The 27,732-nt window shown below is 45.1% G+C and overlaps 1 protein-coding gene across 2 annotated transcripts; it reads right to left on the reverse strand.

Moving 5' to 3' along the window:
• Window positions 1-567: 567 nt before the first annotated feature.
• mta3 (metastasis associated 1 family, member 3) lies at window positions 568-19,019 on the reverse strand. 2 transcript variants are annotated; one of them, XM_064950751.1, is made up of 19 exons: window positions 18,645-19,016; window positions 16,939-17,006; window positions 13,733-13,826; window positions 13,419-13,557; window positions 13,184-13,247; window positions 12,942-13,059; window positions 12,754-12,856; window positions 12,568-12,667; window positions 12,246-12,434; window positions 11,972-12,046; window positions 11,769-11,827; window positions 7,972-8,090; window positions 7,635-7,792; window positions 7,249-7,471; window positions 5,503-5,595; window positions 5,171-5,332; window positions 5,055-5,083; window positions 4,548-4,678; window positions 568-1,125 (listed from the first exon to the last, which is right to left on the reverse strand). In XM_064950751.1, the coding sequence occupies exons 1-19, from the start codon at window positions 18,670-18,672 to the stop codon at window positions 954-956; spliced, it is 2,124 nt and encodes a 707-aa protein (XP_064806823.1). In that variant the 5' UTR covers window positions 18,673-19,016; the 3' UTR covers window positions 568-953. The 2 variants fall into 2 exon arrangements, with proteins under 2 accessions (XP_064806823.1, XP_064806822.1); XM_064950750.1 differs by having other exon boundaries at window positions 5,055-5,332; window positions 18,645-19,019.
• Window positions 19,020-27,732: the final 8,713 nt, after the last annotated feature.

Below are 27,732 nucleotides of genomic sequence, written 5' to 3' on the forward strand. Positions count from 1 at the left end.
GGACATTCAGTGCTGCAGAAAGGTTTTTGCACCCTTCCCAAGTTCTGTGCCTCGACACAATCTTGTCACTGAGCTCTACGGACAATTCCTTTGACCTCACGGCTTGGTTTTTGCTCTGACATGCACTGTCAACTGTGGGACCTTATACAGACAGGTGTGTGCCTCGCCAAATCGTGTCCAATCAATTTAATTTACCACAGGTGGACCCCAATCAAGTTGTATAAACGTCTCAAGGATGATCAATAGAAACAGGATGCATCTGAGCTCAATTTCGAGTCTCATAGCAAAGGGTCTGAGTATTTATGTAAATAAGATATTTCTGTTTTTATTTGTAATAAATGTACACTTAAAAAAAAATGGTTTTCACTGTGTCATTATGGGGTATTGTGTGTAGACTGATGAGGATTTGTATTTATTTAATCTATTTTAGAATAAGGCTGTAACGTAACAAAAAATGAAAAAACGAGGGGTCTGAATACTTTCCGAATGCACTGTATATATATATATATATATATATATATATATATATATATATATATATATATATATATATATATATATCTCACAAACCCCCACTCACTGGCATGTAGCAGGTACAGAAGAAGAAAAACATCAAGTTCACACACTCGTGCACACGCTCATATCCTTGCGCGTGCACACTCGTGCTCAAACACATAAATTCTCACACGCACACACTGGTTTCTGTCCTAGGGAAGTTTAATCTGTACAGGTGGGAACCACTTTCTGTCTGTCCCCACCGCAACACAGCACATCACTTCCTCCCGAGGTGAAGGGTCAGACTCCGTAGGGTCGGGAGGTTCACAATATTTTTTCTTAAGTGGGCGATGGGCAGGGCGGGTTTCGGGGGCCAGGTGAAACTAGGGTTAGGGTCTTGCATGTAGAGCATAGGCAGGTGACAAACATGGCAGAGAGATAGGGTCAGAGGTCAGTGGTCAGTCGTGGATAACGATGGGTCCCCTCATCCTGAGGCTGGGGTGGGGGTGTGGAGGGGCGAGGAGCGGCCCCTGCGATAGTGCCTGGGAGGCCTTGCGCAGGGTGATCTGCTCACAGGGCTGCCGACAGGCGCGCCTCAGCTGGGACCGTGACAGCAGCCGTCTGGCCCTCCTGGAGAGACAGGATATGACATCAGAGGGGAACTCAACAGAACGTTAAAACACACGTCTCGCTCTAACCTTTTATTCTGCCAAAACCTTGAAAGAGACACAGAGAAGGATACATGAAGTAAAGGGCAGTGGTTGCAGGGAGTCTATTACTACAGCATTTCTCTCTATCTCTCTCGGTCTCTCAGGGTTGTTCATCATTTCTCTGAACAGAAAAATGCATCAATTTCCTCCAGTACAGCGCACGCTGGGATTTAATTAGGCTAATATAGGCACTATGTGTGAGTGTGTGCGTGCATATTAGGTTGTTTTGTCCATTGTGTTTTACTGCATCAAGGAAAGAGAGGGAGATGAAGAGAGATATGGGTCCTGAGGGCAGGGCTGTCTGGTGAATGTCTGAGTGTTTATTAGAGAATTTCTCTGTGATATAATCAGTAATATCGATCACTCCATCTAGTGAGGCAGGACCAGTCACAGAGTCATGGAAAATGTATGTGTTCCACACACACAGTCTTTTACTGAATATATTCTTTCATAGTCTCGAAAAACCCAGACCTAGAGCAACAGCATTAGGTCTGGGGAATATGGGGGATTTTCTCGGTAACTTCGAAAGGGTAGAAAAAAAAATGTGAATGGTAATTCTTGCTCTTGAACAATAATGATTTCGGAAACATGACAGAGGTAGACACAAAAGCAAACTAGTTACTTGGGAAATACAAATATTGTCTGCAAGCTCCATCGGGCTAGTTACAAATGTTGTGTCCGGTGGGGATGTTTAAGGCATAAGGCTCAGAACGGATTTCCTGTATGTCCATTTCTGCCTTGCCCAACCTACGCATGAACCTTGGCACACCTGTAAATTGGAACATTGTCATTGTGTGAGACAAGCTGTCTGCTGGCCCTTGGGAGACTAATCTCTACCTGTTTAGAAATACAGGGCATATGTAATCTCTCACACACACACACAAATGCACACACACACCACCAGCCTGACCTCTACCTGAGCTCTAATTGGGTCTAATAAAGCATAGAGCATCTCCATCATCTGTCGTTAGTGTCAGCCAATCAGATGAGACTCATTAGCATATTCCAGCTGTGATTCTGGGAAGAGGAAGTGTTCTGGCGCGCACACACACACACACACACACACACACACACACACACACACACACACACACACACACACACACACACACACACACACACACACACACACACACACAGTGGCATGTAAGTGGATGCTCCAGTGGTGCAGTAATGATATTTCCACTGAAGCCTGGTCAATTTCAGACAGTTAGACTAAAATAACCCTTCATCCAGGGAACAAGGGGGGTGATGCGGTTGGCAATTTTTCGTGGACACAGTGAGTGTGTGTGTCTGTTTGTGTGTGTGTCTGTCTGTGTGTGTGTGTGTGTGTGTGTGTGTGTGTGAGTGCATTATCCCGTTGACTGGACTGAACGATCCACAAATGACAAACAGACTCCACAGGTAACCCAGGTCACGTGTGTATGTGTGTGCTTGCACGTGTGTGTGTACGTGAGTGTGCATGTGTGTGTGTGTGTGTGTGGGGTGGGGGGCTTACCGTGAGCAGGTGTGTAACGGCTGCAGCACTGAAATGAAACAAGCAGCCAGTCACTGACACGAAGGGAAACACACGCCGACCCACGATGCAACAGGGCACGAGAGGTCAGGGTCTGTATTCCCAAAGAGTCTCAGAGCAGGAGTGCTAATGTACACTCTTAGGAAAAAATGTGCTATCTACAACCTAAAAGGGTTCTTTGGCTGTCCCCATAGGAGAACCCTTTGAAGATCCCTTTTTGGTTTCAGGTAGAACTCTTTTTGGTTCCATGTAGAACCCTTTCCACAGATAGTTCTACATGAAATCCAAAAGAGTTATCCTATGGGGACAGCCGAAGAACCCTTTTGGAACCCTTTTCTTCTTAAGAGAGTAGGATTTTGCATTTGAGGTCGTAACAATGTTATATGGAACCGATCCTGGATCAGCACTTCTATTCTGAGACACTTTTTGCATACGGGCCCAGGTGTGTGTGTGTGTGTGTGTGTGTGTGTGTGTGTGTGTGTGTGTGTGTGTGTGTGTGTGTGTGTGTGTGTGTGTGTGTGTATGTATGTATGTACATTAAGATACATAAAATTATGTGAGTGTGTTTTGTATGAGATGAGCCTATTTGGTTACCTGTGGAGTCCCATTCATCAGCTTGGCAGTGGCCTCAGTCTCAGCCCTGTCTACCCTACAGTTATGATCCCCTGTAAAGGATGTTCAACTAACTATCCCTTAACCTAGCAATTTGATGCATAGCAAAACCATTTCCATAGACCACACACTAAAAACAAATGGTTCTATATAGTGGCAACTAAGGGTTCTTTGGCTTGTAACCATAGCGGAAGGTTTTTGAAGGTTCTATAAAGAACCACGCTCATAAGGTTCTAAATGGAACCTGTATGGAGCTATAAAGCACCCTTTCCTAAGGTTCTATAAAGAACAATTGAAAAAGGTTCTTTAGAGCACCAAAAAAGGGTTCCGCTATGGTTACAACCCTTTTGGGAGCTAAAAATAACCCTTTTTTATGGTTCTTCATAAAACCTTTATAGAGAACGTTTCTATAAAGAATCTTTCTCAATACAAACTTTTTTTTGTAGAACCATGCAGGGTTTTAATTCTGGTTTATTAGCCATATTAAATTGTTAAAATTCCATACATTTTATTATTGTGTGTATGAACAAGTTGAATTAGGTTGTGCTAGCTCTGGAACGGCTGGGGGTCCCTGAGGAGAGAATTGAGAACTACTGATTTAGTCAACCGTGAGTTTTACGTGAGTCTTTCACACGACACCATCATTGGCCATAGTCATAAGTCAAAATGAAATAGCATAACACAACATATTACATAAACTGTAATGACACTCACTCACGGTTGCACAAAAATAGCTGTGTGCGCAAACCTCGACCCAAAATATTTGAATGAGTCGCCACCCCTACATTTGAATTATCACTAAAAGAGGAAAGAACCCTTTTTTGAAGTGCAAAGAACCATTGAAGAGCTCAAAGGGTGCTTTGGGTCAGTATGGTTCCACATAGAACCATCACCCTTCCCAAAGAACCCTTGAGGAACCCTCATTTCTTAGTGTGCATCTACAGACCAATTTGACCCATTTTGACCCAGACTCAACTTCTGATGCATCTCAACGCTCAGCAGTGGCTTGTTTATTCATTTCATTTCTACGTCCTGATCTCTATTATATTCGATTTCTGTGCTCGGTGAGTCATGGTTGTCGAAGCTTGTCAGGACATGGCTTCTTCAATCCAATCAGCTGTCAGTCCCAGGCATAATCAGCCGTCACGCTCTAATCACATATAAGACAGTATAACGTATCATTAGCTCAGCAGCCAATCAGAGGCCATGCCTACCTGGTCTCCCGGGAGACGACGAAAAAGCTGTCGTCAGGGGCATCGATCAAGTTTGGGCGTCGCTTCCTAATCATGACTCCGCCCCTAGCACTGCCCCTGGTCCCTCCGCCACCACTGCTGCGGCCGTTGTGCTGGGAAGAACCAATCATAAACAATTAGAATGAGCCAATCAAATACAAGCACCTCATAATCATCCAAGAAAAAACTGCCATGTTAAATGATGTAATATTGCGGAGACAACCTTAAATGTCTGTATTTGAAGTCTGTGGTTGAATTGCTGCCCGACGACATTGCAGACGTTGCATTGCATCATCAACCAATGGTTGTGTTGCTACGTCATCAACTTGGCAGCAATTGAGCAGGTTGGTATGTCATATGATGTGATTAGCAGATATATTAAAAACCTTTCCAGGTGTTTTGAGATCTGGGATGAGTCTGCAATGAAGTCAAGGAGGAGCGCCACCTACAGTATGTAAAGTGTTACGTAAAAGAAAGACTGTTACTCACCACTGGTCCTGTTGTCTGCCCCGGGTTTTCTACAGAAGGACACAGGAGACAACACGATAGAGATGAATAGGAGTTTGTGCGATTGTTTGTGTGCGTGTAAGTGTGTGAGTTTGTACCTGGGCGTTTCTCCGGCTCGGCTCTGGTGTGGTGGTGGAAGCTGCGTTTACCCAGAAGGCCGTGGGGACCGTAAGGGAGAGAAGAGAGGAGGCGGCGTGGGGGAGGGGCTTGCAAGCCGAGGGTTCGGTGAGAACGGGGCGCGTGTATCGCGGGGCGGGACTCTGGAACACATTACATCACAGATTTGACACCCATATTACCAACTATTTTAGGTTCTTGTTATCATATGAGTATGTCATTCCTTACGGATTACTTCATGTCATAGGAACACGCCGTGGGACGTATTTGCTCCATCATTTAGGTATTGTGAGTCGGTGTGTGTGTGTGTTACCCAGAAACTGCAAGACGCTGGCCAGGGTGCTCCTCTGGGCAGTCCGGATTCTAGGTGGTCGCCCGACTTGCCCCTCCGACACCCGCAACATATCTAGACCAATCACCAAACAGCAGCTCATCTACTGACCAACCACACCGCCAGTGACAAACAAAGCAGCTGTACTGTCATTCAGTCAGGAATATGGAGACATGTTCAGAGACTAAAGGTGTGAACATCGGTTTATTTACCGGTGCCTGTTGCAAGCGGCGCAGTTTCCTTGTATTGTTTCATCTCTTAAGGCGGAATTTACCTGAAGGCTTCGAAACTAACTGTAGCCCACCAATAATAGCTGTGCAACTACTGATCTGCTAACATAACTATCGAGCTTCAGTCCGAGTTGAGAGCAGTCAGTTTGAGACAAACGCATGTTTTATAGACGACTTTCTGAATAAGATGGTTATGGGGAGACGTAGTAGCAGTGCTTTCTCTCACACACAAACTGAATATAAGTATAAACACAACACCTAAAACTAAAATATAAAACACATACATGCACATACACACAGCATGTTGAGGGTGTGATGGAAGCAGGCAGGGAGGCTGAGTCCATGCTATTGGGGCAGGCCTCGTCTGGTCCTCTGGCCAATCGGTATGTTTGGTGTCGTGATGGACAGGCACACAGACACATGAAGCACAAGGACTCAAGAGAGGATGGTTTCAGCTGTGACTTTATTAGTTAACCACCGTCACATTCATAGAGGGAGATGGAGAGAGAGCGCTGGAGAGAGGAAGAGAGACAGTTGAAGAGCAAGAGAGAGGAAGACAAGGTAGGAGAAATAGAGATGATTCCATATGACTGGGACATAGGAAAGTCCCGATATGGGCATGTGAGAGTTGCTTATAGGACGGGAATGGGAGTGGGCTGACAGAGCAACACAGAAACAGGAAATGATAAACAAGCTTCAAACTCAGAAAGAAAAGCAGAGAATGGAGATCTGATTACCACCATCTTCATAGAATCCACTACTGCCTGAACTCCCCCTCCCTCCTTTATGTCCTATTCCGCTTTATCGCCCTCCTTTGTCGTCAGTTGAGCTCTAAATCAAACTGCTCTCAAGCATATCACACATACACACAATTACTGGCCCAAAAAAGGCACCGACACACGCAGAAAAGCACACGTACAAAAAGGCTCATTAAGTGTAACACGCACTGTGCAAAATAGAGCTTCTCTTAGTAAAATAAGTCTCCTCTACTTCTAACCAACCTTAAATATACGCGTACATTCGACAACCATCATGTACCCTGGCCTGGAAAGTAGGAAGAGCATCAATTATATGCATCCATGTTTGTCTATGGGTGGGCATGTATAGTGCATGGCATGCATGTATAGAAAATGACTTCTGAGAAAAGGTGTGGAGAAGATTGTGTGCTTGTATGGATTCCAAACGGCTCTAAAGGCTCAGTGGTTTAAAAAATAAAAATGAACCAAAAACAGACAAACGAACAGATGATGAAACCCAAAAGTCATGAGGACAGGCAGTCTTTATTGAAACCGGGGAGAATACAAAAACCAAAATAATAATAATAATATAATACAATATAACAAAAACAGAGAGAGAGAGACAGACAGGGAGGAGGGGGAGGAGACAGCGAGGTGGGGTGAAAAGGGGGGTGTCAAGGTGAAGGAGGAGGGCGGTGTGTGTGTGTGTACGTGCGTGTGTGTGTCATGAGGCAGAAGTTAGGAATTGAAGGAGCTCTTACACTCTGCCTTTATGGCGCCACAGTTAATGGGCACAAAGGGGCGCCGCGCAGCGCGTCGCAGTCTGATGATGTCGCGGCACATATGGCGTGCCAGCTTGGTGAGGCGGGTGGCCTGCAGCAGGAAGGCCTGCTTGGTCTTCGTGGAGGACTTGGGGCTGCCGCTGTTACGCACCGGCACCATGTGACTGGACTGGCGGGGGCCATGGCCGCGCGACCGAGGCTCCTAGAGAAGGAGAGAAGGCTCACATGAATACCTGTTCTCCATGACCAAGAAGATCAACTGTTCTGAACTTTCAGTAACATTGTAGAAGCAGAATTTGGTTTTATGTTGAGTGGTGGACAGTGTTAAAGAGGACGTGGGGGGGTAGTTAAAGGTGAAGTCTTACGTTGGGCACAGGGCTTGGTGGGGTCTTCTCCTCAGGCGCCTCCGCTCTGCTTGGCATCTTAAGGCCACCGTACTTCTTCCAGTAAATCCAGCACGAGACACACAGGCGACATTGCATGTTGGGCGGCCCCCACGAGTACCACTGGGCTGATTGCATTGCTGTACACACACACACACGTATATAAGGACTCATACACCTTATCAATGCATAATCAATAAACATGATCAATATCTAACAATCCATCAATATGGTTTCCTCTTAAACACTGTTCATCAGTCTCTCATCAGGGATGGAGAGCTGGATGGATGGATGGATGAAGGGAGGAAAGTGTACTTACAGTAGCAGCTCTCGCAGGCCCGTCCTCCCCCCGCTGCATGGTAGGCTCCAGGCCCCGCCCCATTCACCGTCGCCATCTTCCCATTGGTCACTGAGATCTGGTTAGGGTTGGGCTTATTGCTGCGAAACGAGAGGAAAGTGGAGACAACAAAGCTTACAATCTCAATCCTATGTAACGACTAAAGACAAACATGTCTGCCCTGTAAGAGCTGCCACCGGTCAACTGTAAGTGCTGTTATTGTGAAGTGGAAACGTCTAGGAGCAACAACGGCTCAGCCACAAAGTGGTAGGAAACACAATCTCACAGAACGGGACCGCCGAGTGCTGAAGCGCCTGTTGTCGGTTGCAACACCCACTACAGAGTTCCAAACTCCCTCTGGAAGCAACTTCAGCACAATATCTGTTCGTTCAGAGCTTCATGAAATGGGTTTCCATGGCCAAGCAGCCAAGTGTCGGCTGGAGTGGTGTAAAGCTCGTCGCAACTGTACTCTGGAGCAGTGGAAACACGTTCGCTTGAGTGATGAATCAAGCTTCACTATCTGGCACGAATCTGGGAATCTAAGAACTTGACTGTCCTGCACAGAACCCTGACCTCAACCCCACCCAACACCTTTGGGATGAAAGGAACACCGAATGCGAGCCAGACCTAATCGCTCAACATCAGTGCCCTAATGCGCGTGGCTGAATGGAAACAAGTCCCCACAGCAATGTTTCGACATCTAGTGGGACGCCTTCCCAAAAGAATGGAGGCTGTTATAGCAGCAAAGGGGGGGGGGGACAAACTCCATATTAATACCCATGAGATGTTTGACGAGCAGATGTCCACATACTTTTGGTCATGTAGTGTATATGGTCATTGTGCACCCACACACACTAGAGGTCGACCGATTAATCGGAAGGGCTGACTTAGAGCCGATTTCAAGTTTTCATAACAAATCGGAAATTATTATGGCCGATTACATTGCACTCCACGGGAAACTGCGGGGCAGGCTGACCACCCGTTACGAGAGCGCAAGCAGCAATGAGCCATGGTAAGGTGCTATCTAGCATTAAACGTAACTTATAAAAAAACTATCAATCTTAACATAATCACTAGTTAACTACACATGGTTGATGATATTATTAAGTTTATGCATCTTGTCCATCGTTGCATATAATCGATGCGGTGCCTGAAATTGTGTCACTTCTACTGCGTTCTGTGCAACAGAGTCAGGGTGTATGCAGCAGTTTGGGCCGCCTGGCTCGTTGCGAAATGTGTGAAGACCATTTCTTCCTAACAAAGACCGTAATTAATTTGCCAGAAATGTACATAATTATGACATAACATTGAAGGTTGTGCAATGTAAAAGCAATATTTAGACTTAGGGTTGATACCCGTTCGATAAAATACTCAACGGTTTCGTATTTCACTGAAAGAATAAGCCTTTTGTTTTCAAAATGATAGTTTCCGGATTTGACCATATTAATGACCTAAGGCTCGTATTTATTTCTTTGTTTATTATATTATAATTAAGTCTATGATTTGATATTTGATAGAGCAGTCTGACTGAGCGATGGTAGGCAGCAGCAGGCTCGTAAGCATTCATTCAAACTGCAATTTACTGCGTTTGCCAGCAGCTCTTAACAATGCTTGAAGCACAGCGCTGTTTATGACTTCAAGCCTATCAACTCCTGAGATTAGGCTGGCAATAATAACGTGCCTATAAGAACATCCAATAGTCAAAGGTATATGAAATATAAGTGGTATAGAGAGAAATAGTCCTATAATAACTACAACCTAAAACTTCTTAACTGGGAATATTGAAGACTCATGTTAAAAAGGAACCACCAGCCTTCACATGTTCTGAGCAAGGAACTTAAACGTTAGTTTTTTTGTGTTTTTTTTACATGGCACATATTGCACTTTTAATATCTTCTCCAACACTGTGTTTTTGCATTATTTAAACCAAATTGAACATGTTTCATTACTTATTTGAGACTAAATTGATTTTATTTATGTATTATATTAAGTTAAAATAAAAGTGTTCATTGTTCATTCAGTATTGTTGTAATTGTCATTTATTACAAATATACAGTGCCTTGCGAAAGTATTCGGCCCCCTTGAACTTTGCGACCTTTTGCCACATTTCAGGCTTCAAACATAAAGATATAAAACTGTATTTTTTTGTGAAGAATCAACAACAAGTGGGACACAATCATGAAGTGGAACGACATTTATTGGATATTTCAAACTTTTTTAGCAAATCAAAAACTGAAAAATTGGGCGTGCAAAATTATTCAGCCCCTTTACTTTCAGTGCAGCAAACTCTCTCCAGAAGTTCAGTGAGGATCTCTGAATGATCCAATGTTGACCTAAATGACTAATGATGATAAATACAATCCACCTATGTGTAATCAAGTCTCCGTATAAATGCACCTGCACTGTGATAGTCTCAGAGGTCCGTTAAAAGCGCAGAGAGCATCATGAAGAACAAGGAACACACCAGGCAGGTCCGAGATATTGTTGTGAAGAAGTTTAAAGCTGGATTTGGATACAAAAAGATTTCCCAAGCTTTAAACATCCCAAGGAGCACTGTGCAAGCGATAATATTGAAATGGAAGGAGTATCAGACCACTGCAAATCTACCAAGACCTGGCCGTCCCTCTAAACTTTCAGCTCATACAAGGAGAAGACTGATCAGAGATGCAGCCAAGAGGCCCATGATCACTCTGGATGAACTGCAGAGATCTACAGCTGAGGTGGGAGACTCTGTCCATAGGACAACAATCAGTCGTATATTGCACAAATCTGGCCTTTATGGAAGAGTGGCAAGAAGAAAGCCATTTCTTAAAGATATCCATAAAAGGTGTTGTTTAAAGTTTGCCACAAGCCACCTGGGATACACACCAAACATGTGGAAGAAGGTGCTCTGGTCAGATGAAACCAAAATTGAACTTTTTGGCAACAATGCAAAACGTTATGTTTGGCGTAAAAGCAACACAGCCTCATCACCCTGAACACACCATACCCACTGTCAAACATGGTGGTGGCAGCATCATGGTTTGGGCCTGCTTTTCTTCAGCAGGGACAGGGAAGATGGTTAAAATTGATGGGAAGATGGATGGAGCCAAATACAGGACCATTCTGGAAAAAAACCTGATGGAGTCTGCAAAAGACCTGAGACTGGGACGGAGATTTGTCTTCCAACAAGACAATGATCCAAAACATAAAGCAAAATCTACAATGGAATGGTTCAAAAATAAACATATCCAGGTGTTAGAATGGCCAAGTCAAAGTACAGACCTGAATCCAATCGAGAATCTGTGGAAGAACTGAAAACTGCTGTTCACAAATGCTCTCCATCCAACCTCACTGAGCTCGCGCTGTTTTGCAAGGAGGAATGGGAAAAAATTTCAGTCTCTCGATGTGCAAAACTAATAGAGACATACCCCAAGCGACTTACAGCTGTAATCGCAGCAAAAGGTGGCGCTACAAAGTATTAACTTAAAGGGGGCTGAATAATTTTGCACGCCCAATTTTTCCGTTTTTGATTTGTTAAAAAAGTTTGAAATATCCAATAAATGTCGTTCCACTTCATGATTGTGTCCCACTTGTTGTTGATTCCTCACAAAAAAATACAGTTTTATATCTATGTTTGAAGCCTGAAATGTGGCAAAAGGTCGCAAAGTTCAAGGGGGCCGAATACTTTTGCAAGGCACTGTATATTAAAATCGGTATCGGCTTTTTTTTTGGTCCTCCAATAATCGGTATCAGCGTTGAAAAATCATAATCGGTCGACCTCTAAAACATACACTTACTATGTGGGGATGTAAACCTGTTTCAGTTTGCTCTCTGCCTCTGCTGCCTTCAGTCTCTTCTGCTCGGAGAGAAACAGAGAGGAGAGTTAGACTGCAAGCCAAGGAAACACCAGAGGATAGCTTGGCACTGGATGCTACGTTGTGGCTAACAGCTAAGCTAGCTAGTTAGTTAGCAGGAGCGGTGTAGAGATACCGAGACTTACCTGCTGTACGTATCTGTCTGTTGTCTTCCACATGTAATAATACTCTATTATACTGGTCAGAGACTTCCACGGTAGCTAAAGTGAGGGAAAACATTTTATTAACTCGTGTTTTTGATGTCTGTGGGTCAGATCCCCCCCCCAAAAAAAGTTGAGCAGGGTAATTCTAAACCCAACGTGTCAGACGCAAAACACAGTTTACTATATACACAGCAATCTCACATGTATGGCTATTCATGAGCACCTGACCTCCACACGCACACACACACACACTTACAAAGTCTTGTCTTATGTCGTTGAAGTCCTTTCCGTATTTCTCCAGAGCCTCCTCAAACATGGCTGCCTCCGAGGCGCTCCACTCCTCCATCTCGTCCCGACACAGCACCGGCCCACCGGACGGCACCAACACACTCAACGCACTGGACAGGTCGTAACCATGACGATGCAGCGTGTCCATCGCATGGAACTAGACACACACATACGCACAGGCAGATCGACCGTTATAGAGTTGATCAGTGGATGTGAGAGAAGGTTACCGCCGTAGACGAACAGCCAAACCCAGGACAATTAAAAATGGTGTGTGTGTGTGTGTGTCTTACCAGTGTGATGTCTCGGGAGGCGGCAGCTGCACTCGTATGTAGACTGGGCTGTCTGACCGAGCTGCTACAGTCCAGCGCTCTGGCAAACGTCCCCACCGCCCTACAAACACAGTTTTGAGGTCAGGGGCTAGAGATCAAGGAGATCAAGGAACTGAGAGGTCAGGGGTTAGAGGTTAAATGTCATACCGTGCGACCACCAGGAACTGGTCAATCTGTTTGCTGGAGAGAGGACAATCAGGATCCCACAGCTTCTCCTCTAACTTTGACTGGTCCCACTCATCTGATTCCCCTACAAAGAGATGAATACAGTCAGAGGGTGAGTGTGTGTAAAGAACATATGGTAAGTATGTCTGTGTGTGTGTGTGTGTGCCTACCCTCCTGTAGCATGTCAGGTACATCGGCCTGAAAGCGTGGTCCCACTCGGATCTCTCCTTTATCAGCCAACAGTGTCTTCTGGGTAGGGTCGTAGACCAGCGAGTAGAAGAACGTATCCTACATAAAACACACACACACGTTTTACATTATACCACACACACACACAAACACAAAGATGACGCATGGTAGGCATTTTAATGGCAGATGTGGATGCATGGTGCACACACACAAGCCCCCTTACCTCTTTGTCCAGGTAGGAGAGGACAGCTTCAGTCTCATTCAATAATGCCACACTACACTTCCCCCTGGGGGAAAAAAAAGACAGAAAGAGGAGAGAGATGGCGAGGGGCAAGACAAAGAGATGGGGGAGTGAAAGGAGAGAAAACGAGCACCGTTGTCTGTGTTAACATGGTTTTATGGCTGGGTGAGTGGGTATGCAGGGGTACTGCCTGTTACAGTAGGGTGTGTGTGTGTACCTGATGTGTGTGGCTGGTAGACTCTCATACTGACGGGAGAGGAACAGTTCTCTGTGGCGTAACTGATGTTTCTGTTTGTCTGTCAGCTCTGCCTCCAACGGACTCTCTTTCTCCTCCTCTTTCTCCTCCTCTAAGTCCTCTGCGCACACACACACACACACACACACACTAAACACGACCGTCTGAACCTGGACCCCTGCTGTAAGGATCAGGAAACTCTCCAGACATTCAGCTACCGCCAGTTGTTACACTACTACACAACAGCACACATATGGACGGACGGATGGACCGGCCCCATGCACAGAGCCACTTACTCGCATGTTTGTCAGCCAACTGTATGAGGCTGTGTGAGATGTCTCTCCTTCTGTAGAAACACACCACCTTGGCCTCCACATTTCCACTGGCCGTCTGAAGAGAGAGAGAGAGAGAGAGACGTAAAGTGAACTCTTAAAACAACAGATTTATCACAATTAAACGATACTCCTCCACATTACCACTGGCTGTCTATGGGAGGGGGAGAGAGAGTATATACAGTTTAAAAACAGTGTGTTGATTTGAAATGAGAGAGGGGCTGGGACTAAGGAACAAGTCTGAGATGTTGCTCCCTGGCCCAGGAGCCACAACACTGACTGAAAGATGATTTATTTGCAAAGTACATTTTACATTTACACATACCCAGAATGTTACTCGGTAATATGGCGCTACTAGCAAAAGACAACAAAGAGACAGAAACAGACAGAGGAATTTACACAAAGGTTTACATACATTATATACAAAAAAACGATACTATACATTGATTGATTGCCTGATTGGTCAGACAGATGTTTTGTCTCCTCTGAGATTAAACACACTGGAGGAAAAGCATGGAGGAGGAGAGAGGGGGGGGGGGTACGGATTAGGGGTGTGAACTTTAAACAAAATTGGGAGTTTTAACATGACGACAACCGAAAAAACTGTTTTTTTCCCCCTTCACAAATTAAAATCACAGTGCAGTTATCACAAAACTACCACTAACAGGTCCCAGTCATAACATAAAACAAAAAAATGGACAAATACCTAATGCAATAATGCTGTGATCTTAGCAGGAGGAAAAAATATATATATACACACACACTGCTCAAAAAAATAAAGGGAGCACTAAAATAACACATCCTAGATCTGAATGAATGAAATATTCTTATTAAATACTTCTTTCTTTACATAGTTGAATGTGCTGACAACAAAATCACACAAAAATTATCAATGGAAATCAAATTTATCAACCCATGGAGGTCTGGATTTGGAGTCACACTCAAAATTAAGGTGGAAAACCACACTACAGGCTGATCCAACTTTGATGTAATGTCCTTAAAACAAGTCAAAATGAGGCTCAGTAGTGTGTGTGGCCTCCACATGCCTGTATGACGTCCCTACAACGCCTGGGCATGCTCCTGATGAGGTGGCGGATGGTCTCCTGAGGGATCTCCTCCCAGACCTGGACTAAAGCATCCGCCAACTCCTGGACAGTCTGTGGTGCTTCGTGGCGTTGGTGGATGGAGCGAGACATGATGTCCCAGAACGGGCGGGCCAGTCCATAGCATCAATGCCTTCCTCTTGCAGGAACTGCTGACACACTCCAGCCACATGAGGTCTAGCATTGTCTTGCATTAGGAGGAACCCAGTGCCAACCGCACCCGCATATGGTCTCACAAGGGGTCTGTGGATCTCATCTCGGTACCTAATGGCAGTCAGGCTACCTCTGGCGAGCAGATGGAGGGCTGTGCGGCCCCCCAAAGAAATGCCACCCCACACCATGATTGACCCACCGCCAAACCGGTCATGCTGGAGGATGTTGCAGGCAGCAGAACGTTCTCCACGGCGTCTCCAGACTGTCACGTCTGTCACAGGTGCTCAGTGTGAACCTGCTTTCATCTGTGAAGAGCACAGGGCGCCAGTGGCGAATTTGCCAATCTTGGTGTTCTCTGGCAAATGCCAAACGTCCTGCACGGTGTTGGGCTGTAAGCACAACCCCCACCTGTGGACGTCAGGCCCTCATACCACCCTCATGGAGTCTGTTTCTGACCGTTAGAGCAGACACATGCACATTTGTGGCCTGCTGGAGGTCATTTTGCAGTGCTCCCCCTGCTCTTCCTTGCACAAAGGCGGAGGTAGCTGTCCTGCTGCTGGGTTATTGCCCTCCTACAGCCTCCTCCACGTCTCCTGATGTACTGGCCTGTGTACTGGTAGCGCCTCCATGCTCTGGACACTACACTGACAGACAGAGCACACCTTCTTGCCACAGCGCGCATTGATGTCCCATCCTGGATGAGCTGCACTACCTGAGCCACTTGTGTGGGTTGTAGACTCATGCTACCACTAGAGTGAAAGCACCGCCAGCATTCAAGTGCCCAAAACATCAGCCAGGAAGCATAGGAACTGAGAAGTGGTCTGTGGTCACCACCTGCAGAACCACTCCTTTATTGGGGATGTCTTGCTAATTGCCTATAATTTCCACCTGTTGTCTATTCCATTTGCACAACAGCATGTGAAATTTATTGTCAGTGTTGCTTCCTAAGTGGACAGTTTGATTTCACAGAAGTGTGATTGACTTGGAGTTACATTGTGTTGTTTAAGTGTTCCCTTTATTTTTTGACCAGTGTACATTTAGCTACTTTGCTAACCAGAGCTGTAATGCACAAGGTAGAGTGAGAGGCTTGAAGCAGAGAAGCAGCTCAATTGTGAGTGACGAGGGGAGCAGGGAAGGGGGAGAGAGAGAGATTGCAACAAAATTGGCTCACGCTGGTAGACTAATTAATCGCTTGTTATTTATCATCTCAATACATTGGACCCGTCTTGACTGCATCATGCTCGTTAAGCTAGCTAGCGTTAGCCAGGCTAATTGAGACAACATATTGTAACTTGAACTGTGCACCTTCTCCTACAGTAAATAACTACGTTCAGATTATTCAATAGCAGCCTACCTGTTTGGCTCTTGGTGTTGTAGCTTGTCCTTATTGTTTAACTTTCAGTTATGTCATTTCAATTCCATCTATTAGCCTAGATATCTCCTAATATCTTGCCACCCGGAGGTTCTATGACCATAGCCTAGTGCCGGTTTGATGACTTGTGATTACAAACAAGCTACACTCATTAAAAGCAAGAGCACCAGCAGCATATATTATAAATCTGTCTCTCTCTAAGGGAAGTGTGCTGTAGCCCATCTACATTGTGAATTTGCGTGGAATTTTATGAATTTGTATCGTTTCCGTTGGTCACATCTCTAATACTGATGGAGAGCGAGGGGGAAGGAAGGAAGTGTGCCCATTCTCACCTGCCGATTGAAAATGACAATTGTAGGCAGGTAACATCTGTTGCTACGCATCATATTACACACACAATCTCACATGCGCACACACACTAGCGCAGGGGAGGAGAGGGAAAGTCACAAAACAGACAGGCATTCCACCTATTCCCTCCTCAGGCACATCGGCCAGAGTACTTGAATTACACACACAAACACACACTCCAGGGCGAGCAGTACCTTGTTGAGCTCTTCTATCCGGCGGATCAGGTAAGGGTTGCTGGAGGAATTCTCAAAGAATACATAGTCTGGAAGAGAACAGAATAACATCACATTAACACACAGCCTGCCATATAACCATTACATATATCGATTACAACTACTAGGTGTGTGCAGGCTTTTATTCCAGCCCTGTTCTAACACCTAATTCAACAACAGGGTGGAACAAACCTAATGGGGCTTACACTAGTGACCCTGCAGTATCCTGTCTGGGTGGCAGGGTAGCCTAGTGGTTAGAGCATTGGACTAGTACCCGAAAGGTTGCAAGTTCAAATCCCCGAGCTGACAAGGGACAAAATCTGCTGTTCTGCCCCTGAACAGGCAGTTAACCCACTGTTCCTAGGCTGTCATTGCAAATAAGAATTTGTTCTTAACTGACTAGTAAAATAAAGATTCAGAACCCTTGGCAGAGGCTGCAGTAGTCAAATGCTGGGAGCCAGGGTACACAGTCACACCTATTCCTTCCGAGAGTTGGTGGTTCAGGTCAGAGTTAAACAAGTCAATCAGATCTGAGTGGCACCTCTAACTATAGAGATGCCTGTCAACCGGCATCAAAATGGCTTGCTACCATACTGCACACACACAGTTCACATCTCTGCTCAGAAAGACAGACAATCACTCTCAACCCATAGCCAGATTACATATTAACAGAGTTGCAATAATATCATATTGATGCAATATGAAAAATACAGTGACATCCGATGGAAAACACATCACCAACAACTCGCTTCAAGATGACAACAAATTAGACATCACGTGACACATTCCAATATTCTGTAGCCAAGTAGTAAAAAAAATCGTTACATTGTTGCCAGTAAATCTTTTTCACCCAGCAGCGCGTGTGTATATATATATATATTTATGGTGAAATACAATTTCCTTTACCGCCGACTTTTGTTGCGCAGATGTTGTGGGATAAGTATTATAAAACAGTAGCTGGCTATCCTCGCAAACGTGAAAGAGTCATTCCCGCGACGCCATCATGAGACAATGTCGGATGCCATCAGCAGCTTTCTAACTGTTAGGTGGCTAACCTGGTAAAGCTAACCACATAGCTAGTTATGTAGCCAACTGAATATGAGCAACAGTAAGACGAGCATATAAAGATGGGACATTCCCTTCACACTGTCAAACAATAGAACGTTATTATAACGGTTACGATAATTAATTGCATTGGCAACAAAGCCTGCACTTCTAACCGGGGGGGGGGGTAGTTGGCTAGTTGCTAGCTAACGCAATAAGGAGCCGTAATACATGGATGCGTGCCAAAAAGGAGCCAAATACAAAGGCACCTATTCCAAACAACAAAGTAAATCAAACACGCACACAGCAAATCATGCAATGCATGGCCGTGCATGTGTGGATTAAATGGGATATAAAGTGAAAATACGTGCATAAAGCTAAAGAAGAAAATAGTATGTTTATGGTGTAGCATGCGAGCTAAGGGCTAACTGGTATGGCCACGATAGTCGCGAGGCCTGACCCATTAGAGAATCGCAAATATTGGGAAATCCATGCATTTCTCCGGGAAATGACAGCACACGTTTGCAAGTATAATATCAGAAATGACACCACAGGTATATATATATAAGATAAAATAACACATTTTCTGCATTGATAAATCTGCATGTTTCGACTTCATAAAAAAAAAAAACAATGTGACATACCTCCGACCCGGTACATGTTGGCGGCCATTTCTGCCCTCCCGGAGTGTAAAAACACAAACCATAAACTAACCGAAAATAGAATCAATAAATAAAGCAATCAGATGTTTAAATCCTGTGGTCGGTTTTAAAATGCACTGAAGTTAGAAGGTAAATTGGTGGGGGGGTTGAATGTGGAGTTGAGCGGGAGATTTTGGTGAGGTGCCCCCTATCTGCCTGCCTTCTCACAGTACAATACAGTAGGCAGACAGCCCAACACACAGCCAAAAGACTCTGATCAACCCGAAACCACATTGTTTGTGGGCCGACGCATCGTATATGCTTTAGTTTTCTAGATGATCGGTCCCTTGCGAGGGAAGAGCTGGTTTTTAAATATTGTGTATATGTATTTCTTCTTAACACATTTCCGTTTTCTGGCAATGTCAATTCTTGCCAATTTTTTTCAAAATACATTTATGTGCGCAAGCTGGACCAATAGTGTGCAACTGCAGCCCGCAATTGGGGGCGTTCCTGCATGTGGGCATTATTTTATTTGCAGGAACCCCCCCCCCTTCTTCCTCCCTCCCAGCACCCAATTGGTTCCTGCATGAACGGCCCCCCCTTGAGCATGACATTTTTAAGTTTATGTGACACTTTCGAATACACATAGAGCGATCAGTTTCAGGAGCTGTGATAGCAGCTTTAGTGGGGGCAGCTACTCAAATCAAATTTTATTTGTCACATACACATGGTTAGCAGATGTTAATGCGAGTGTAGCGAAATGCTTGTGCTTCTAGTTCCGACAATGCAGTAATAACCAACAAGTAATCTAACTAACAATTCCTAAACTACTGTCTTATACACAAGTGTAAGGGGATAAAGAATATGTACATAAAGATATATGAATGAGTGATGGTACAGAGCAGCATAGGCAAGATACAGTAGATGGTATCGAGTACAGTATATACATATGAGATGAGTATGTAAACAAAGTGGCATAGTTAAAGTGGCTAGTGATACATGTATTACATAAAGATGCAGTAGATGATATAGAGTACAGTATATACGTATACATATGAGATGAATAATGTAGGGTATGTAAACATTATATTAGGTAGCATTGTTTAAAGTGGCTAGTGATATTTTTTACATAATTTCCCATCAATTCCCATTATTAAAGTGGCTGGAGTTGAGTCAGTGTGTTGGCAGCAGCCACTCAATGTTAGTTGTTGCTGTTTAACAGTCTGATGGCCTTGAGATAGAAGCTGTTTTTCAGTCTCTCGGTCCCAGCTTTGATGCACCTGTACTGACCTCGCCTTCTGGATGATAGCGGGGTGAACAGGCAGTGGCTCAGGTGGTTGTTGTCCTTGATGATCTTTATGGCCTTCCTGTAAGATCGGGTGGTGTAGGTGTCCTGGAGGGCAGGTAGTTTGCCCCCGGTGATGCGTTGTGCAGACCTCACTACCCTCTGGAGAGCCTTACGGTTGTGGGCGGAGCAGTTGCCGTACCAGGCGGTGATACAGCCCGCCAGGATGCTCTCGATTGTGCATCTGTAGAAGTTTGTGAGTGCTTTTGTTGACAAGCCGAATTTCTTCAGCCTCCTGAGGTTGAAGAGGCGCTGCTGCGCCTTCTTCACGATGCTGTCTGTGTGGGTGGACCAATTCAGTTTGTCTGTGATGTGTATGCCGAGGAACTTAAAACTTTACTACCCTCTCCACTACTGTTCCATCGATGTGGATAGGGGGGTGTTCCCTCTGCTGTTTCCTGAAGTCCACAATCATCTCCTTAGTTTTGTTGACGTTGAGTGTGAGGTTATTTTCCTGACACCACACTCCGAGGGCCCTCACCTCCTCCCTGTAGGCTGTCTCGTCGTTGTTGGTAATCAAGCCTACCACTGTTGTGTCGTCCGCAAACTTTCTTTTTGTAGTCCGTGATTGACTGTAGACCCTGCCACATACCTCGTGTCTGAGCCGTTGAATTGAGATTCTACTTTGTCTCTATACTGACGCCTAGCTTGTTTGATAGCCTTGCGGAGGGAATAGCTGCACTGTTTGTATTCGGTCATGTTTCCAGTCACCTTGCCCTGATTAAAAGCAGTGGTTCGCGCTTTCAGTTTCACGCGAATGCTGCCATCAATCCACGGTTTCTGGTTTGGGAATGTTTTAATCGTTGCTATGGGAACGACATCTTCAACACACGTTCTAATGAACTCGCACACCGAATCAGCGTATTCGTCAATGTTGTTGTCTGACGCAATACAAAACATATCCCAGTCCACGTGATGGAAGCAGTCTTGGAGTGTGGAATCAGCTTGGTCGGACCAGCGTTGGACAGACCTCAGCGTGGGAGCTTCTTGTTTTAGTTTCTGTCTGTAGGCAGGGATCAGCAAAATGGAGTCGTGGTCAGCTTTTCCGAAAGGAGGGCGGGTCAGGGCCTTATATGCGTCACGGAAGTTAGAATAACAATGATCCAAGGTTTTGCCAGCCCTGGTTGCGCAATCGATATGCTGATACAATTTAGGGAGTCTTGTTTTCAGATTAGCCTTGTTAAAATCCCCAGCTACAATGAATGCAGCCTCAGGATGTATGGATTCCAGTTTGCAAAGAGTCAAATAAAGTTCGTTCAGAGCCATCGATGCGTCTCCTTGGGGGGGAATATACACGCCTGTGATTATAATCAAAGAGAATTCTCTTGGTAGATAATGCGGTCGACATTTGATTGTGAGGAATTCTAAATCAGGTGAACAGAAGGATTTGAGTTCCTGTATGTTTCTGTGATCACACCACGTCTCGTTAGCCATAAGGCATACGCCCCCGCCCCTCTTCTTACCAGAAAGATGTTTGTTTCTGTCGGCGCGATGCGTGGAGAAACCCGCTGGCTGCACCGACTCCGATAGCGTCTCTCCAGTGAGCCATGTTTCCATGAAGCAAAGAACGTTACAGTCTCTGATGTCCCTCTGGAATGCTACCCTTGCTCGGATTTCATCAACCTTGTTGTCAAGAGACTGGACATTGGCGAGAAGAATGCTAGGGAGTGGTGCACGATGTGCCCGTCTCCGGAGTCTGACCAGAAGACCGCCTCGTTTCCCTCTTTTACTGAGTCGTTTTTTTGGGTCACCGGCCGGGATCCATTCCGTTGTCCTGGGTGAACGGCAGAACACAGGATCCGCTTCGCGAAAGTCATATTCTTGGTCGTACTGATGGTGAGTTGACGCTGATCTTATATTCAGTAGTTCTTCTCGACTGTATGTAATGAAACCTAAGATGACCTGGGGTACTAATGTAAGAAATAACACGTAAAAAAAAAAAAAAAAACTGCATAGTTTCCTAGGAACGCGAAGCGAGGTGGCCATCTCTGTCGGCGCCCCCCCTCAGAGGCTATACCTAAGAGTGCAGGGAGGAGAAGGAGGAAAGCAGTCCCTTGGTGGATGGAGGAGTGTGGGGCAATGGTGAGGAGTAGGAACAGGGCATTTACAACTTCCAACATCTGATTCAGTATGAGCAGGCCCTGGTGAGGAGAACTATCCGTCAGGCAAAGAGGTCACATTGGCGTCGGTTCTGTGACACCATTGGAAGGCCGACACCTGTGGGAGAAGTGTGGGGGATGATTAAGAGGATGAGTGGGGTCAGAAGGGAGTGGGATTATCCAGTTCTGACAAGTGGGGAGGATGTGGTAGTAAGAGATGAGAAGGCAGAGATGAAGGCTGAAGCGTTTGTAGAAGTGCATAACTCAGCAAATTTGTCAGAGGAGGGGCACGGGGGAGAGAGAGAATGAGAGAGGAGCACCCTGGAGTGCTGGATAGGAGGAAGGATGTAAATGATGCATTGAATGTACCCTTTACCATGGCAGAGATAAGGGCAATAGGTAACGCTGGGTTAACTTCACCTGGGAAAGATGAGGTGTGTGATGTTATGTTGGCCCATCTTAATGATTAGGCACTAGACAAGGAAGCAGAGGGCTAGTATCGCCACATCAGTGTGGGTTCAGAAAGGGGAGGGGTACTATGGACACAGCACTCTGCTTAGAAGCAGAGGTCAAGAAGGAGACTGTTGTAGCTGTCTTTTTTGATGTGGAGAAGGCATATGATATGGAAGGAGGGTTGTTAATCAAGCTTGATATTATGGTGGTTGGAGTAAGAACGTACAACTGGATAAAGGATTTCCTGTTTGGAAGGTCTATCCAGGTGAGTGTGGGGAAGTCTCTATCAGGCAGCTACCTGGTGGATAACGGTACACTGCAGGGGAGCGTGATTAGTCCTCTGTTGTTCTCAATCATGATCGTTGATGTTTACTCTCAGGTCCGGCCGGATATTGGAAGGTCGTTATTTGCAGATGATGGGGCCTAATGAAGGGGAAAAGAGGAAGAAATGTGCCATGCATAATCAGGAAGGTAGAGGAAGCAATTGATGAGGTTGAGCGGTGGGCATTAATGTGGGAATTCAGGTTCTCTGTAGAGAAAACTCAGACAGTGTTCTTTACCAGGAGGAAGGTCGGAGATGAGGAACGCTTGAGGTTATATGGGAGAAACTTGGAGAGGGTGGGGGCCTTCAGGTTCCTTGGGGTAAACTTTGACACTAGGCTGACCTGAGCAGAACACATTGAGAGAGTGGTGGGAAAGTGTAAGAAGGTACTAAATGTGATGTGCTGTCTGACAGGGAAGGAGTGGGGGTCTGGGCGTTCTTCATTGAGGACCATGAATGTTGCATTGATCTGATCTGTAATAGACTATGGCAGTATAGCATATGGTTCCGCAGCCCCAACCTTATTGGATAGGCTCATACAGAGGCAAGGACTCAGAATATATAGTGGAGCGTTTCGTCTCTCCCCAGTGGCTGCACTGCAGGTGGAGATGGGGGATATGCTATTGCACATTAGGAGACAGCAGCTGGCAAAGAATGATTGGGTCAACCTACAGGGACATGGTGTGCCTCATCCTGCGAAAATAATTTTACAGGCTTGCTGGGTACATGAGCGAGGACAGAACACAAGCTTTGGGTGGGTGGCTAATACCCTAGTTGATCTAGAAGTGTTGGAGGGACTATGGAAAGATTGGGAGGGTGTTGATCCATCTGATTGGTTTAAGAGACATCTGGATGCTGTGTATCAGGATTTTGTGGCCATTTACACAGATGGTTCAAAAGATCCAAGGACAGAACGTACTGGGTCAGCATTTGTAGTGCAGGAATGTGAGGTGTCAGTCAGGAACCGTTTCACAGATCATCTGACTGTATATACTGTACGTTAGAGCTGAAGGCCATACTGTTGGCCTTGCAGTGGGTGAAGGAAGCCAGACAGAGTAGTTATTTGCTCTGATTCATGTGCAGTGTTGATGAGTCTCCAGTCCTTTAGCTCACGTAGCAGACAAGACTTCCTTTATGATGTACTACAAACCCATGGCAGGATAAGACAGAGAGGTACACAGATAAGATTTACTTTGATCCCAGGCCATGTGGGGGAGGAGGGGAACAAGGCAGTTGATATACTGGCTCAAAAGGCACTTAGTAGTGGGGATGTTGTACTTTTAATGAGCAAGGCACCTGCCATGTACCATGATGGTGCAGAGATGGCAGGAGCAGTGGAATAGAGATACTAAGGGCAGGCATTTATTTCAAGTGCAGAGGAAAGTCAGGGGAGGGGAGTACGGCAGGAAGGGACAGAAGAGAGGAGGCTTTTTTTTACAAGGTTGAGGGTGAGACACAGCCGTTTGAGTAATACTTTAAATGTGTTAGGAAAGCATCCAACAGGAAAGTGTGTTTATTGCCAGGAAACAGAGACCGTGGAGCATGTATTGCTACAGTGTGGGCAGTATCAGAGGGAAAGAGGGAGGCTGAGATCTAGTATGAGGGAGAAGGGAATGCAGGAAGTTAGTTGAAAGAGTACAACGTCATTAAAGACATAGAGCAATGGGTAAAGTCTATAAAACTTAGTCCACTATGTTTATATAACAGGTTCTACTTTTGGGAACAGAAAACTGTATTGAGATCAAATGTTTCATCGATGAGAAGTTTGCAGAATGACGGCCAAAATCCATCTACTTCAATCTTTTCCCATTACCGACCACCATATTTAGTAGTGAGCGGCAACACCGAGCGTATCTTACTCGTTGGTCTATCTGGCTTTATCATTAGCATGTCATTCCCGGGACATGAAGCTTTAGCTATCATTATTCCAAGTAATAATTTAAGACTACAAAATTCTATAGGGAACGTATTGTATAGCTCATACAGTCATCAAGACAGGACTCACAAATTGTATTTATCCTGACAAATAAGAAATGCCACTTTATCCCTGCCAATAGGCCTAGTTGGAGTTAGCTACAGATTGTAGCTACACCTGATAATGTGATATAACCAAAGATTGTTGTTATCCATTACGGGACCTTACAGTTTTAACTATACAAAATGCTGCCGTAGATTCTTCAACATTCTTCTTCCTATTTGGTAGTCGGAATAATGGATTGGCAAGAATTTGACACGGGCAACTTTTAGAAGGTGAGTAGGAAAGTAAATAATTTTAACCACCTAAATATATTCACATTCACTGAACATTTAGTATTTTGGAATGCAAAACATGAATTCTTCAGTTGCTTTTTCTATCATCCTTCCTGCAGCCTCTTTATTGTTCTCCATACCTTATATTCCAGTGCATCCAACATTATGCATGTCTACCATGCTATTGGGCAGCTTCTGACATTTGAGAACTCATCTGGTCTAGAAACTAAAAGGGAAAGGAAGCTGGTCATCGTATTGCAGAGCACATTGTATCATTTTTTGCTGGGCTGTTTTTAAGAGAAGATTGTATTGCAAGGTACACTATATGTGTAGGATATGCTGTGTTGGCTAATATGTATATGCAGGTGTAGTTTTTAAACCTCCATTCCAGCATACATGACACACACATTTTCTATCTACATGCTTTTATTTGGTTTTATATACAAAGTATGTGATTGAGTGTTTATTTAAGCCTGCTGCAAGTTGCTTGAAATGATACATATGATCATACTAACGGAGTTACCTCTTCATATGATCAAGACAATTGGTAACACATGCTGCATATTTCAAGTGGACTCAAAAACAGGTATCTTATTTCAGTCTTTGGGAGCTCATCACACATGATACAGAAACAGGCTCCAGTTTTAATTTGAGGCTGTGTTTACATCCTATATAGAAGCAGGCCATTAGCTTCCTTCATCACCAGGGGTATGTATGGGAGTTCTGATTGGTTCCGGGTTTAGCAGTTCTGCGAATTTGCCTGATTACACAGTGTTGAAATATGATCCAAATCAAATTATATTTGTCAAATGTGCCAAATACAATATACCTGTCACGAATCCCGCTTCCTGAGTCTGTGTTTGCCTGTGTTTCTGTCCTGGAGTGTGTTTCCGGTGTCCTGGAACGCACCCTGTCTGGTTGCCGGGCGAATTAGCTTGTTGGGAGATCGATGTTCACCCGCACCTGTATCCCATCAGTAATCTGCACACCTGTCCTGATCATCACCTCTCCCCTTCAAAAGCTCTGTCCTGACATCCATTCCCTGCCGGATCGTTAGCCATGAACAGTATGTTGTGCCCACGAACCAGCCTCCAGTTTATAGAGTTGTTTTATTTGTTTTGTACGTCTTGCTTGCCTTTAACTTACCGCCGTTTGTTTTGTCTACAGCCATTCACCCGGAACCCATACCCCATCCCTGTCTGCTCGTCGCCAGTGTGTTGTTATCCATTGGATCTGCCTATCCACTCCCATCAACCCACCTCCGCTGCCAGCTCCTCCACCCGGAACTATCTACCTCCACGTTCTCATTGATTAATAAATACTCACCATCTTTATACTCACCTTGTCCTGGTCTGCTTCTGGGTCCAATTCTGGTAAACCCTGACAATACCATAATTCTTACTTATAAGCCATTAAACAACAATGCTGCTTTAAGAAAGTAGAGTTAAGAAAACATTTACTAAATCAATTAAAGTAAAAAAAATGTTTTTTAAATGACAATGAGGCTATATACAGGGAGTACCGGTACCGAGTCCATGTGTGGGGTTACAGGTTAGTCAATGTAATTTGTCCGGGTAGCCATTTGATGAATTATTCTTATGGCTTGGGGTAGAAGCTGTTAAGGAGTGTTTTGGACCTAGAGTTGGCGCTCTGGTACCGCTTGCCGTGCGGTAGCAGAGAGAACAGCCAATGACTTGGGTGACTGGAGTCCTTGACATTTTTTTGGGCCTTCCACCACCTAGTATATAGGTTGTGGATGGCAGGAAGCTTGACCCCAAGTTATGTACTGGGCCATACTCACTACCATATGTAGCGCCTTACGGTCAAATGACGAGCAGTTGCCATTCCAGGCGCTGATGCAACCGGTCAGGATGCTCTCGATGGTGCAGCTGTAGAACTATTTGAGGATCTGGAGACCCATGACAAATCTTTTCAGTTTCCTGAGGGGGAAAAGGCGTTGTCGTGCCCTCTTCACAACTCTCTTGGTGTGTTTGGACCATGATAGTTTGTTGGTGCTGCTGACACCAAGGAACTTTTCCTTTTCCTGTAGTCCACGATCATCTCCTTTGTCTTGCTCACATTGAGGGGGAGGTTGTTGTCCTGGCATCACACTGCCATGTCTCTGACCTCCTCCCTATAGACTGGCTCATCATTGTCGGTGATCAGGTATACCACAGTTGTGATGTCAGCAAACTTAATGATGATGTTAGAGTCATGCTTGGCCACGCAGTCGTGGGTGAACAGGGAGTACATGAGGAGACCAAGCACGCACCCCTGAGGGGCTCTCGTGTTGAGGATCAGCGTGGCAGATGTGGAGTGGGTCTAGGGTTTCTGGGATGATACTGTTGATGTGAGCCATGACCAGCCTTTCAAAACACTTTATGGCTACCGACGTGAGTTCTACGGGGCAGAGTCATTTAGGCAGGTTACCATTGCTTTCTTGGGCACAGGGACTACGGTGGTCTGCTTGAAACATGTAGGTACTACTGACTCGGTCAAGGAGAGGTTGAAAATGTCAGTGAAGACACTTGCCAATTGGTTCGCGCATCCTGGTAATTCGTCCAGCCCTGCGGCCTTGTGAATGTTGACCTGTTTAAAGACCCCGGCGGCTCTGGACAGACG

This window comes from Oncorhynchus masou, chromosome 31 (assembly GCF_036934945.1).
Source record: "Oncorhynchus masou masou isolate Uvic2021 chromosome 31, UVic_Omas_1.1, whole genome shotgun sequence".
Lineage (NCBI taxonomy): Eukaryota > Metazoa > Chordata > Actinopteri > Salmoniformes > Salmonidae > Oncorhynchus > Oncorhynchus masou.

Bases quoted from the DNA above. Each gene is read 5' to 3' on its own strand.
- mta3 (XM_064950750.1), bottom strand. From the start codon at position 18,672: ATGGCCGCCAACATGTACCGGGTCGGAG. The intron at 12,047-12,245 runs GTAAGTGTGTGT...CCCTCACTTTAG, and splicing joins ACGACATAAGACAAGACTTT to CTACCGTGGAAGTCTCTGAC. The intron at 7,472-7,634 runs GTAAGACTTCAC...CTCCTTCTCTAG, and splicing joins CACCAAGCCCTGTGCCCAAC to GAGCCTCGGTCGCGCGGCCA.